The sequence below is a fragment of the Lathamus discolor genome, chromosome Z (assembly GCF_037157495.1).
Source record: "Lathamus discolor isolate bLatDis1 chromosome Z, bLatDis1.hap1, whole genome shotgun sequence".
Taxonomy (NCBI): Eukaryota; Metazoa; Chordata; class Aves; order Psittaciformes; family Psittacidae; genus Lathamus; species Lathamus discolor.
The window spans coordinates 102,271,033-102,284,320 of NC_088909.1; the positions used below are offsets into that span (position 1 = coordinate 102,271,033).

Genomic DNA, 13,288 nt, shown 5'->3' on the forward strand with positions numbered 1-13,288 from the left:
CACATCTTTGGGAAGCTTCTGATGGTCTTTAGCCATCCTCTGCACAAGCATTTCTTCAGCACTTGGCTTCTCAAGGTTTTCCACTGCCCACCCCACTCTACACCGACTGAGGATCATCAGCTCTGGATTTGCACTCGGGAAAAGCCCGGACCTGCTGGGCTCCTCGAAGATCAGGGACACAAACAGCACCACAGGCTTGAAGCACCTCTCCAAGGAGGAAAGCTTGACAGAGCTGTTCACTTGGGTGAGAGAAGGCTCCAGAGCGACCTTCCAGTGGCCTTTCAAGCCCAATAGGAGGCTTCCAAGAAGGCTGGGGACAGACTTTCATAGAAATACATCATGGAATGAACTAGGTTGGAAAAGACATTTAACGTCAAGCCAAAGTATCATTCCAGGACTGCAAAGGCTACCACTAAACCATGTCACGAATGGCTTTGTCTAGGAGGTTTCTGAACGCTTCCAGGGACAGTGATTCCACCACTGCCCTGGGAAGTGTTCAGTTCTGAGCACCCTCTCAGTGAAGGAATTGTTCCTACTATCTAATCTAAACCTCCTGTGGCACAGCCTGAGGCTATTTCCTCTTGTCCTGTCACTTTTAATGTGGGAGAAGAGATTGCCCCCCAGCTCACTGTAACCTCCTTTCAGGTAGTTGCAGAGAGCGATAAAGTCCTCCCTGAGCCTTCTCTTCTCCAGACTAACGCCCCGCACAGGTCCCTCAGCCGTTCCTCATCACACTTGTTCTCCAGAGCCTTCACCAGCTCCATTGCCCTCCTCTGGCCCCGCTCCAGCACCTCAATGTCTCTCTTGTAGTGAGGGGCCCAGAACTGAACACAGGATTCGAGGTGCAGCCTCATCAGTGCCCAGTGCAGGGGGATGATCACTGCCCTGGCCCTGCCGCCACGCTATTGCTGGTCCAGGCCAGGGTGCCGTTGGCTTCTTGGCTGCCTGGCCACAAGCTGCTTATGTTCATGTCCATCAGTCAGCTCCTTAGCACCTTCAGGTCCTTTTCCACTGAGTAGCTTTCTAGCCACTCTTCCTGAAGCTTGGGGCATTGCATGGGGTTGTTGTTGCCCAAGTGCAGGACCTGACAGATTGCCTTGTTGAATCTCATACCATTGATCAGAGCCTTTCCAGATGCCTCTTCTACGTGCGTGCAGATCACCTCCAGAATGACCTGTTCCGTCACCTTTCCAGGGATAGAGGTGAGGGTGACTGGCTGGTGGTGTCCTGAGTCCTCCTTCTGTTTTCTATAGATGGATGACATTGGCATTCCTCCAGCCATTTGGACACCTCTCCCATGGTCCAGGATTGTCCAAGGATGATGGAGGCAGCAGAGCAATAACTTCTGCCGGCTCCCTCAGCACTCTTGCCTGCATCCCAACAGGGCCCACGGGTTTATTGGTATTGAGTCTGTCCAGCCTACCCCTACCCCAGCTCCCTACAAACTGGGGGAAGTCTTCCTTTGTCCAGCCTTCATCTCTAACCCCAGAGGTCAGGGAGTCCTGAGGGCCATCCTTAGTTGTAAAGGCTGATGCAAAGAAAGCATTCAGTAACTGGGCCTTCTCTGTGTCTCTTCTATTACCAGGACATCTGTAAGATTTAGCAGTGGTGCCACATGTTCCTTGTATTCTTTTTGCTGCTGAAATACTCACAGGAGCCCTTTTTGTTGACCTTGATGTCTTTTGCAAGGCTCAGTTTTAAGGGGGCCTTGGCCTTTGTCATTGTATTTCTCCATACACTGAGAATATTCCTGTAGGTCGCCAACTTGGCCTGTCCCCCTTTCCACCTGAAGAAATTCTCTACCACGAGAGTGCTGAGACACTGCCAGAGGTCACCAAGAGCAGTTACAGCTGCCACCAGCAACCTTCTGTGATAGGTCCTACCCTCAGCAGCAGGATGCATTTAGGACCTCCAGAGAAAAATGCACCACTCAATAAATGATTTAAGTACACTTGGAGCACTGTGTGCAGTTCTGGTGTCCTCAATATTAGAAGGATGGAGAGCTGTTGAGGCAAATCCAGAGGAGGCCATGAGGATGATCAGGGGGACAGAAAGACCACCCATATGAGCGCAGGCTGAGAAAGTTGGGGCTGTGCATCCTGGAGAAGAAGAGCTGCGTGGAAACCTCATAGCAGCATTGCAGTATCTGAAGGTGGCCTGCGAGGATGCAGGAGAAGCAGTCTTCATCAGGCACAGTAGCCATAGGACAAGGTTTTAACCTCAGGAAGGCAAAGCTCACATTAGATACAAGGAAACAGTTCTCTACCGTAACAGTGGTGAAACACTGGAACAGGTTGCAGAGGCAGTGGCGGAGTTTTGTGAAGAGGTCTTTATTTGGTGTGAATAAATAGGTGAATAAATAGGTGAATAAATAGGTGAATAAATAGGTGAATAAATAGGCGGCAGCGTGTGCCAATAAATAGAGCAGCTGTGTCGGGGAGCAGCGGGCGCAGGAGCCGCGGGGTCGGGGCGGCTCTGTCGGCGGCTGTTGCGGAGGGTGCTGGAGGCCCGAGGTGGGTGTGTGCGGGCGCTGCCCCAGCGGTGCCGGTGTCGGGGCGGTGCGGGAGCGTGGGGTGGCCGTGCTAATTGCGCACGGTGCGGGTGAGGTTGTGCAGGTGCTGGAAGCAGAGGCGAGCTTCGAGGCGGACGTGGTCCCAGGCGCAGGCGCTGTGGTTGTGTGCGCGCAGGAAGTCCTGGATGTGTCGGAAGTATTTGTTGATGGAGAGCAGCGGGTTGCGGGGCCCTTGTCCCGGGAAGAGCGTGGCGTCGTGCGGCAGGCAGTGCTGGAGGCGCTGGATGCGGTGCTGGAGGCTGTTGAGGAGCTGGTGCCGTGGCTGGTTGTGCCAGTGCTGGGGGGTGCTGGGGCTGGCGAGGGTGTGGAAGAGGTGCTGGAGGATGCGGAGGGCGGTGGCGGCGGCTTGCTGCGGGTGGGTGATGTGCAGGAGGGTGTCGGGGAAGAGGGGCGCCTGCTGGTGTTGGCAGGGCGGCGTGGGGCTGGGAGCCATGGCCTGGAGGAGCTGGAGGCTGCGCCAGGGGAAGGTGTCATCGCGGGCAGGCCGGTGGTGGCAGGCGAGGCCGGTGGCGAGAGCCGTGAGGAGGAGCAGGAGCGCCGGGGCGCCGCGGCCCAGGCGGGGCTGTGCGGTTGCGGGCGCAGGCATGGTGGGGCTGCGGGTGCTGCCTGGTGGGCGCTGGGGAGGAGCGTGCTGCGTCTTGGTGGTGGTGCGGGTGGGCGCTGTGCTGGGGATGCTGCCGGGTGGCAGCTTTATGTGGTGCCAGCGCGGCTTCCCCTCCTGGCTTTGCGCTTGCGGCCGGTTGCCGGTTGTGGTTTCCAGTTTCGGCAGGGGCTCTGCCGCGTTTGTGAAAGAGCCTTTTTTGGCGTGGTTGTGTGCGGGGAAGTCCTTGGCCATGCTTTGTGGTTGTGTTTTGGTTGGTGCTGGTTATGGCGGCAGGGGTTTCGGTGTAGTGTTTCGTGGAGATGGGAAAGCTCAGGGGCAGCCACATGTGAGGCAGTCGTGCTGCTGGTGAGTTTTTTGTGGTTTCTGCTTTTCCTCTGTGGCTCTGTCTCTTTCCAGTTGTGCTGTGCTGGATTTCCCTTCCTGCCCTATTCCCTTTTCCTTTCTGTTGGGCTGTATCAGTCGTTGTGGGATTTTGCTCTTGGTATGTTTTATTGTGTGATTACATCATTTTGTGTTCAAGTGATGACGTCATTGGTTATTGTGTTTCTGGATATTTGTGACACTTTTCTGATTCTGTTTTTGCTTTCATCACTGTGCATCGTTTCTATCTTTTCTTTAATGTTTTTTGTTTGCAGTGGTCTTTTTTTTTGTTGGAGCTCTTGTGTGCGTACTTGTGCTGAGGACAGGAGGTATCAGAGGTGGTTGCTGATGGCCTTGTGAGGTGAAAGGCCTTTTGTTCTCAAAGGCCCTTGCTGAGGGATGCGGTGGCTACAAGTGCTCCGGGTAACCTGTGACATTGTCTCACCACCTTCGTGGTGAAGAATTTCTGGAAGTGGAAAAGGGGACAGTCAAAGTGGGGAGACCAAAAGGAGCATTGTCACTGTACGCAGAGATAGAACGAGGAAAGCCAAGGTGAGCCTAGAACTGAGCCTTGCAGATGACATAAGGACAACAAGGAGGGCTTCTTCATGTATACCTAGCAGGAAAAGCAAGATAAGTATAATGTGGGGCTAATGCTGTATCAGTTGGTGTCCTGATTACAGAAGACGCAGAAAATGCAGAATTAGTGAACGTCTTTTTCGCCTCAGTCTTTACCAGTAAGGATGTCCCTCTGGCGTTTCAGACCTTGAAGGTTATTGATGAAGGCTGGAGAAAGGAAGAATTGTCCAAGTATGCGGAACAGGAGAGGTGCCCGATGACTGGAGAAGACCAATGTTACTCTGTCTATAGAAAGGGCAAGAAAGAGGTTCGGGAAATCACTGTCCCATTTCAGTCTGATCTCCATACCTGGATAGGTGATGGAATAGGTCAATCTGGTGGTCAGAACCAAGCATGTTAAAGAAAATAAGATCCTGAGGAGTAGTCGGCATGGATTCACCAAGGGTAGATCTTGCTTGGGCAAAGTAATAGCCTTTTACAATGATACGGCAATAGGGGTTGACGAGTGGACAGTAGTGCATGTTATCCACCTCTGGTTCAGCAAGGCTTTTGACACCGTCTCCAGTAAAACCCTCATACGTGAGCTTAGGAAGTGCCTCTCGTCTCACCTGCTCAGCAAGCTCTTCTTGAGTTGGGGGAAGCCACGTCTGCCCAGCACCTACTCCAAGCCCTGCTCCAAACAGGGCTCTGCACAGCCCACGCCCTCCCTTCCCTTTGCCACCTTCCCAATGAGGCACTTCCAAACACATCTTTGGGAAGCTTCTGATGGTCTTTAGCCATCCTCTGCACAAGCATTTCTTCAGCACTTGGCTTCTCAAGGTTTTCCACTGCCCACCCCACTCTACACCGACTGAGGATCATCAGCTCTGGATTTGCACTCGGGAAAAGCCCGGACCTGCTGGGCTCCTCGAAGATCAGGGACACAAACAGCACCACAGGCTTGAAGCACCTCTCCAAGGAGGAAAGCTTGACAGAGCTGTTCACTTGGGTGAGAGAAGGCTCCAGAGCGACCTTCCAGTGGCCTTTCAAGCCCAATAGGAGGCTTCCAAGAAGGCTGGGGACAGACTTTCATAGAAATACATCATGGAATGAACTAGGTTGGAAAAGACATTTAACGTCAAGCCAAAGTATCATTCCAGGACTGCAAAGGCTACCACTAAACCATGTCACGAATGGCTTTGTCTAGGAGGTTTCTGAACGCTTCCAGGGACAGTGATTCCACCACTGCCCTGGGAAGTGTTCAGTTCTGAGCACCCTCTCAGTGAAGGAATTGTTCCTACTATCTAATCTAAACCTCCTGTGGCACAGCCTGAGGCTATTTCCTCTTGTCCTGTCACTTTTAATGTGGGAGAAGAGATTGCCCCCCAGCTCACTGTAACCTCCTTTCAGGTAGTTGCAGAGAGCGATAAAGTCCTCCCTGAGCCTTCTCTTCTCCAGACTAACGCCCCGCACAGGTCCCTCAGCCGTTCCTCATCACACTTGTTCTCCAGAGCCTTCACCAGCTCCATTGCCCTCCTCTGGCCCCGCTACAGCACCTCAATGTCTCTCTTGTAGTGAGGGGCCCAGAACTGAACACAGGATTCGAGGTGCAGCCTCACCAGTGCCCAGTGCAGGGGGATGATCACTGCCCTGGCCCTGCCGCCACGCTATTGCTGGTCCAGGCCAGGGTGCCGTTGGCTTCTTGGCTGCCTGGCCACAAGCTGCTTATGTTCATGTCCATCAGTCAGCTCCTTAGCACCTTCGGGTCCTTTTCCACTGAGTAGCTTTCTAGCCACTCTTCCTGAAGCTTGGGGCATTGCATGGGGTTGTTGTTGCCCAAGTGCAGGACCTGACAGATTGCCTTGTTGAATCTCATACCATTGATCAGAGCCTTTCCAGATGCCTCTTCTACGTGCGTGCAGATCACCTCCAGAATGACCTGTTCCGTCACCTTTCCAGGGATAGAGGTGAGGGTGACTGGCTGGTGGTGTCCTGAGTCCTCCTTCTGTTTTCTATAGATGGATGACATTGGCATTCCTCCAGCCATTTGGACACCTCTCCCATGGTCCAGGATTGTCCAAGGATGATGGAGGCAGCAGAGCAATAACTTCTGCCGGCTCCCTCAGCACTCTTGCCTGCATCCCAACAGGGCCCACGGGTTTATTGGTATTGAGTCTGTCCAGCCTACCCCTACCCCAGCTCCCTACAAACTGGGGGAAGTCTTCCTTTGTCCAGCCTTCATCTCTAACCCCAGAGGTCAGGGAGTCCTGAGGGCCATCCTTAGTTGTAAAGGCTGATGCAAAGAAAGCATTCAGTAACTGGGCCTTCTCTGTGTCTCTTCTATTACCAGGACATCTGTAAGATTTAGCAGTGGTGCCACATGTTCCTTGTATTCTTTTTGCTGCTGAAATACTCACAGGAGCCCTTTTTGTTGACCTTGATGTCTTTTGCAAGGCTCAGTTTTAAGGGGGCCTTGGCCTTTGTCATTGTATTTCTCCATACACTGAGAATATTCCTGTAGGTCGCCAACTTGGCCTGTCCCCCTTTCCACCTGAAGAAATTCTCTACCACGAGAGTGCTGAGACACTGCCAGAGGTCACCAAGAGCAGTTACAGCTGCCACCAGCAACCTTCTGTGATAGGTCCTACCCTCAGCAGCAGGATGCATTTAGGACCTCCAGAGAAAAATGCACCACTCAATAAATGATTTAAGTACACTTGGAGCACTGTGTGCAGTTCTGGTGTCCTCAATATTAGAAGGATGGAGAGCTGTTGAGGCAAATCCAGAGGAGGCCATGAGGATGATCAGGGGGACAGAAAGACCACCCATATGAGCGCAGGCTGAGAAAGTTGGGGCTGTGCATCCTGGAGAAGAAGAGCTGCGTGGAAACCTCCTAGCAGCATTGCAGTATCTGAAGGTGGCCTGCGAGGATGCAGGAGAAGCAGTCTTCATCAGGCACAGTAGCCATAGGACAAGGTTTTAACCTCAGGAAGGCAAAGCTCACATTAGATACAAGGAAACAGTTCTCTACCGTAACAGTGGTGAAACACTGGAACAGGTTGCAGAGGCAGTGGCGGAGTTTTGTCAAGAGGTCTTTATTTAGTGTGAATAAATAGGTGAATAAATAGGTGAATAAATAGGTGAATAAATAGGTGAATAAATAGGCGGCAGCGTGTGCCAATAAATAGAGCAGCTGTGTCGGGGAGCAGCGGGCGCAGGAGCCGCGGGGTCGGGGCGGCTCTGTCGGCGGCTGTTGCGGAGGGTGCTGGAGGCCCGAGGTGGGTGTGTGCGGGCGCTGCCCCAGCGGTGCCGGTGTCGGGGCGGTGCGGGAGCGTGGGGTGGCCGTGCTAATTGCGCACGGTGCGGGTGAGGTTGTGCAGGTGCTGGAAGCAGAGGCGAGCTTCGAGGCGGACGTGGTCCCAGGCGCAGGCGCTGTGGTTGTGTGCGCGCAGGAAGTCCTGGATGTGTCGGAAGTATTTGTTGATGGAGAGCAGCGGGTTGCGGGGCCCTTGTCCCGGGAAGAGCGTGGCGTCGTGCGGCAGGCAGTGCTGGAGGCGCTGGATGCGGTGCTGGAGGCTGTTGAGGAGCTGGTGCCGTGGCTGGTTGTGCCAGTGCTGGGGGGTGCTGGGGCTGGCGAGGGTGTGGAAGAGGTGCTGGAGGATGCGGAGGGCGGTGGCGGCGGCTTGCTGCGGGTGGGTGATGTGCAGGAGGGTGTCGGGGAAGAGGGGCGCCTGCTGGTGTTGGCAGGGCGGCGTGGGGCTGGGAGCCATGGCCTGGAGGAGCTGGAGGCTGCGCCAGGGGAAGGTGTCATCGCGGGCAGGCCGGTGGTGGCAGGCGAGGCCGGTGGCGAGAGCCGTGAGGAGGAGCAGGAGCGCCGGGGCGCCGCGGCCCAGGCGGGGCTGTGCGGTTGCGGGCGCAGGCATGGTGGGGCTGCGGGTGCTGCCTGGTGGGCGCTGGGGAGGAGCGTGCTGCGTCTTGGTGGTGGTGCGGGTGGGCGCTGTGCTGGGGATGCTGCCGGGTGGCAGCTTTATGTGGTGCCAGCGCGGCTTCCCCTTCCTGGCTTTGCGCTTGCGGCCGGTTGCCGGTTGTGGTTTCCAGTTTCGGCAGGGGCTCTGTCGCGTTTGTGAAAGAGCCTTTTTTGGCGTGGTCGTGTGCGGGGAAGTCCTTGGCCATGCTTTGTGGTTGTGTTTTGGTTGGTGCTGGTTATGGCGGCAGGGGTTTCGGTGTAGTGTTTCGTGGAGATGGGAAAGCTCAGGGGCAGCCACATGTGAAGCACTCGTGCTGCTGTTGTGGTTTTTTGTGCTTTCTGCTTTTCCTCTGTGGCTCTGTCTCTTTCCAGTTGTGCTGTGCTGGATTTCCCTTCCTGCCCTATTCCCTTTTCCTTTCTGTTGGGCTGTATCAGTCGTTGTGGGATTTTGCTCTTGGTATGTTTTATTGTGTGATTACATCATTGTGTATTCAAGTGATGACATCATTGGTTATTGTGTTTCTGGACACTTTTCTGTTTCTGTTTTTGCTTTCATCACTGTGCATCGTTTCTATCTTTTCTTTAATGTTTTTTGTTTGCAGTGGTCTTTTTTTTTGTTGGAGCTCTTGTGTGCGTACTTGTGCTGAGGATAGGAGGTATCAGAAGTGGTTGCTTATGGCCTTGTGAGGTGAAAGGCCTTTTGTTCTCAAAGGCCGTTGCTGAGAGAGGGAGTGGCTACAAGTTGTCACTGTACGCAGAGATAGAACGAGGAAAGCCAAGGTGAGCCTAGAACTGAGCCTTGCAGATGACATAAGGACAACAAGGAGGGCTTCTTCATGTATACCTAGCAGGAAAAGCAAGATAAGTATAATGTGGGGCTAATGCTGTATCAGTTGGTGTCCTGATTACAGAAGACGCAGAAAATGCAGAATTAGTGAACGTCTTTTTCGCCTCAGTCTTTACCAGTAAGGATGTCCCTCTGGAGTTTCAGACCTTGAAGGTTATTGATGAAGGCTGGAGAAAGGAAGAATTCCCCTGGTTACAGAGATTTGTGTTATGGATAGGTTGGACAGATTGCACACCCATAAACCCATGGGCCCTGAGGGGTTGCAGCCAAAGGTGCTGAGGGAGCTGGCAAATGTTGTATATCTGCTGCCCTTGTCATCATTGTCCAAGTATGCGGAACAGGAGAGGTGCCCGATGACTGGAGAAGACCAATGTTACTCTGTCTATAGAAAGGGCAAGAAAGAGGTTCGGGAAATCACTGTCCCATTTCAGTCTGATCTCCATACCTGGATAGGTGATGGAATAGGTCAATCTGGTGGTCAGAACCAAGCATGTTGAAGAAAATAAGATCCTGAGGAGTAGTCGGCATGGATTCACCAAGGGTAGATCTTGCTTGGGCAAAGTAGGAGCCTTTTACAATGATACGGCAATACGGGTTGACGAGTGGACAGTAGTGCATGTTATCCACCTCTGGTTCAGCAAGGCTTTTGACACCGTCTCCAGTAAAACCCTCATACGTGAGCTTAGGAAGTGCCTCTCGTCTCACCTGCTCAGCAAGCTCTTCTTGAGTTGGGGGAAGCCACGTCTGCCCAGCACCTACTCCAAGCCCTGCTCCAAACAGGGCTCTGCACAGCCCACGCCCTCCCTTCCCTTTGCCACCTTCCCAATGAGGCACTTCCAAACACATCTTTGGGAAGCTTCTGATGGTCTTTAGCCATCCTCTGCACAAGCATTTCTTCAGCACTTGGCTTCTCAAGGTTTTCCACTGCCCACCCCACTCTACACCGACTGAGGATCATCAGCTCTGGATTTGCACTCGGGAAAAGCCCGGACCTGCTGGGCTCCTCGAAGATCAGGGACACAAACAGCACCACAGGCTTGAAGCACCTCTCCAAGGAGGAAAGCTTGACAGAGCTGTTCACTTGGGTGAGAGAAGGCTCCAGAGCGACCTTCCAGTGGCCTTTCAAGCCCAATAGGAGGCTTCCAAGAAGGCTGGGGACAGACTTTCATAGAAATACATCATGGAATGAACTAGGTTGGAAAAGACATTTAACGTCAAGCCAAAGTATCATTCCAGGACTGCAAAGGCTACCACTAAACCATGTCACGAATGGCTTTGTCTAGGAGGTTTCTGAACGCTTCCAGGGACAGTGATTCCACCACTGCCCTGGGAAGTGTTCAGTTCTGAGCACCCTCTCAGTGAAGGAATTGTTCCTACTATCTAATCTAAACCTCCTGTGGCACAGCCTGAGGCTATTTCCTCTTGTCCTGTCACTTTTAATGTGGGAGAAGAGATTGCCCCCCAGCTCACTGTAACCTCCTTTCAGGTAGTTGCAGAGAGCGATAAAGTCCTCCCTGAGCCTTCTCTTCTCCAGACTAACGCCCCGCACAGGTCCCTCAGCCGTTCCTCATCACACTTGTTCTCCAGAGCCTTCACCAGCTCCATTGCCCTCCTCTGGCCCCGCTACAGCACCTCAATGTCTCTCTTGTAGTGAGGGGCCCAGAACTGAACACAGGATTCGAGGTGCAGCCTCACCAGTGCCCAGTGCAGGGGGATGATCACTGCCCTGGCCCTGCCGCCACGCTATTGCTGGTCCAGGCCAGGGTGCCGTTGGCTTCTTGGCTGCCTGGCCACAAGCTGCTTATGTTCATGTCCATCAGTCAGCTCCTTAGCACCTTCGGGTCCTTTTCCACTGAGTAGCTTTCTAGCCACTCTTCCTGAAGCTTGGGGCATTGCATGGGGTTGTTGTTGCCCAAGTGCAGGACCTGACAGATTGCCTTGTTGAATCTCATACCATTGATCAGAGCCTTTCCAGATGCCTCTTCTACGTGCGTGCAGATCACCTCCAGAATGACCTGTTCCGTCACCTTTCCAGGGATAGAGGTGAGGGTGACTGGCTGGTGGTGTCCTGAGTCCTCCTTCTGTTTTCTATAGATGGATGACATTGGCATTCCTCCAGCCATTTGGACACCTCTCCCATGGTCCAGGATTGTCCAAGGATGATGGAGGCAGCAGAGCAATAACTTCTGCCGGCTCCCTCAGCACTCTTGCCTGCATCCCAACAGGGCCCACGGGTTTATTGGTATTGAGTCTGTCCAGCCTACCCCTACCCCAGCTCCCTACAAACTGGGGGAAGTCTTCCTTTGTCCAGCCTTCATCTCTAACCCCAGAGGTCAGGGAGTCCTGAGGGCCATCCTTAGTTGTAAAGGCTGATGCAAAGAAAGCATTCAGTAACTGGGCCTTCTCTGTGTCTCTTCTATTACCAGGACATCTGTAAGATTTAGCAGTGGTGCCACATGTTCCTTGTATTCTTTTTGCTGCTGAAATACTCACAGGAGCCCTTTTTGTTGACCTTGATGTCTTTTGCAAGGCTCAGTTTTAAGGGGGCCTTGGCCTTTGTCATTGTATTTCTCCATACACTGAGAATATTCCTGTAGGTCGCCAACTTGGCCTGTCCCCCTTTCCACCTGAAGAAATTCTCTACCACGAGAGTGCTGAGACACTGCCAGAGGTCACCAAGAGCAGTTACAGCTGCCACCAGCAACCTTCTGTGATAGGTCCTACCCTCAGCAGCAGGATGCATTTAGGACCTCCAGAGAAAAATGCACCACTCAATAAATGATTTAAGTACACTTGGAGCACTGTGTGCAGTTCTGGTGTCCTCAATATTAGAAGGATGGAGAGCTGTTGAGGCAAATCCAGAGGAGGCCATGAGGATGATCAGGGGGACAGAAAGACCACCCATATGAGCGCAGGCTGAGAAAGTTGGGGCTGTGCATCCTGGAGAAGAAGAGCTGCGTGGAAACCTCATAGCAGCATTGCAGTATCTGAAGGTGGCCTGCGAGGATGCAGGAGAAGCAGTCTTCATCAGGCACAGTAGCCATAGGACAAGGTTTTAACCTCAGGAAGGCAAAGCTCACATTAGATACAAGGAAACAGTTCTCTACCGTAACAGTGGTGAAACACTGGAACAGGTTGCAGAGGCAGTGGCGGAGTTTTGTCAAGAGGTCTTTATTTAGTGTGAATAAATAGGTGAATAAATAGGTGAATAAATAGGTGAATAAATAGGTGAATAAATAGGCGGCAGCGTGTGCCAATAAATAGAGCAGCTGTGTCGGGGAGCAGCGGGCGCAGGAGCCGCGGGGTCGGGGCGGCTCTGTCGGCGGCTGTTGCGGAGGGTGCTGGAGGCCCGAGGTGGGTGTGTGCGGGCGCTGCCCCAGCGGTGCCGGTGTCGGGGCGGTGCGGGAGCGTGGGGTGGCCGTGCTAATTGCGCACGGTGCGGGTGAGGTTGTGCAGGTGCTGGAAGCAGAGGCGAGCTTCGAGGCGGACGTGGTCCCAGGCGCAGGCGCTGTGGTTGTGTGCGCGCAGGAAGTCCTGGATGTGTCGGAAGTATTTGTTGATGGAGAGCAGCGGGTTGCGGGGCCCTTGTCCCGGGAAGAGCGTGGCGTCGTGCGGCAGGCAGTGCTGGAGGCGCTGGATGCGGTGCTGGAGGCTGTTGAGGAGCTGGTGCCGTGGCTGGTTGTGCCAGTGCTGGGGGGTGCTGGGGCTGGCGAGGGTGTGGAAGAGGTGCTGGAGGATGCGGAGGGCGGTGGCGGCGGCTTGCTGCGGGTGGGTGATGTGCAGGAGGGTGTCGGGGAAGAGGGGCGCCTGCTGGTGTTGGCAGGGCGGCGTGGGGCTGGGAGCCATGGCCTGGAGGAGCTGGAGGCTGCGCCAGGGGAAGGTGTCATCGCGGGCAGGCCGGTGGTGGCAGGCGAGGCCGGTGGCGAGAGCCGTGAGGAGGAGCAGGAGCGCCGGGGCGCCGCGGCCCAGGCGGGGCTGTGCGGTTGCGGGCGCAGGCATGGTGGGGCTGCGGGTGCTGCCTGGTGGGCGCTGGGGAGGAGCGTGCTGCGTCTTGGTGGTGGTGCGGGTGGGCGCTGTGCTGGGGATGCTGCCGGGTGGCAGCTTTATGTGGTGCCAGCGCGGCTTCCCCTTCCTGGCTTTGCGCTTGCGGCCGGTGGCCGGTTGTGGTTTCCAGTTTGGGCTGTGGTTTCTAGTTTCACACTGAAGTTTTTAGTTTGTGCTGGAGGTTGTGGTGCTCTTGGGGAAATGCCGTTGTGGTGAGGGCACAGTGGGCTTTGCGGGTGCTGTGCTGGGGGCAGGCTGGCTGCAGTGGTTGCATGGGGGATGAGAAACACTAGGTCAGAGCCCTTGTGGGCGGGTGTGCTGGGAGGTGCTTTGGGG

The 13,288-nt window shown here is 54.3% G+C and overlaps 4 protein-coding genes across 4 annotated transcripts in view; 1 reads left to right on the forward strand and 3 right to left on the reverse strand.

The window, feature by feature from the left end:
- The window catches only part of UBAP2 (ubiquitin associated protein 2), a 102,017-nt gene that overhangs the window by 73,015 nt on the left and 15,714 nt on the right, over window positions 1-13,288 (forward strand). The window lies entirely within an intron of this gene.
- Window positions 2,583-3,158, reverse strand: LOC136004634 (interferon-like). The gene has a single exon (XM_065661277.1). It carries the CDS (start codon window positions 3,156-3,158, stop codon window positions 2,583-2,585), a length of 576 nt encoding a protein of 191 aa, XP_065517349.1.
- LOC136004635 (interferon-like) lies at window positions 7,442-8,017 on the reverse strand. The gene has a single exon (XM_065661278.1). The coding sequence runs from the start codon at window positions 8,015-8,017 to the stop codon at window positions 7,442-7,444; it is 576 nt and encodes a 191-aa protein (XP_065517350.1).
- Window positions 12,332-12,907, reverse strand: LOC136004916 (interferon-like). The gene has a single exon (XM_065661894.1). The coding sequence runs from the start codon at window positions 12,905-12,907 to the stop codon at window positions 12,332-12,334; it is 576 nt and encodes a 191-aa protein (XP_065517966.1).

Coding starts and splice junctions, on each gene's coding strand:
- LOC136004635 (XM_065661278.1), bottom strand. CDS start 8,017: ATGCCTGCGCCCGCAACCGCACAGCCCCGCCTGGGCCGCGGCGCCCCG.
- LOC136004634 (XM_065661277.1), bottom strand. CDS start 3,158: ATGCCTGCGCCCGCAACCGCACAGCCCCGCCTGGGCCGCGGCGCCCCG.
- LOC136004916 (XM_065661894.1), bottom strand. CDS start 12,907: ATGCCTGCGCCCGCAACCGCACAGCCCCGCCTGGGCCGCGGCGCCCCG.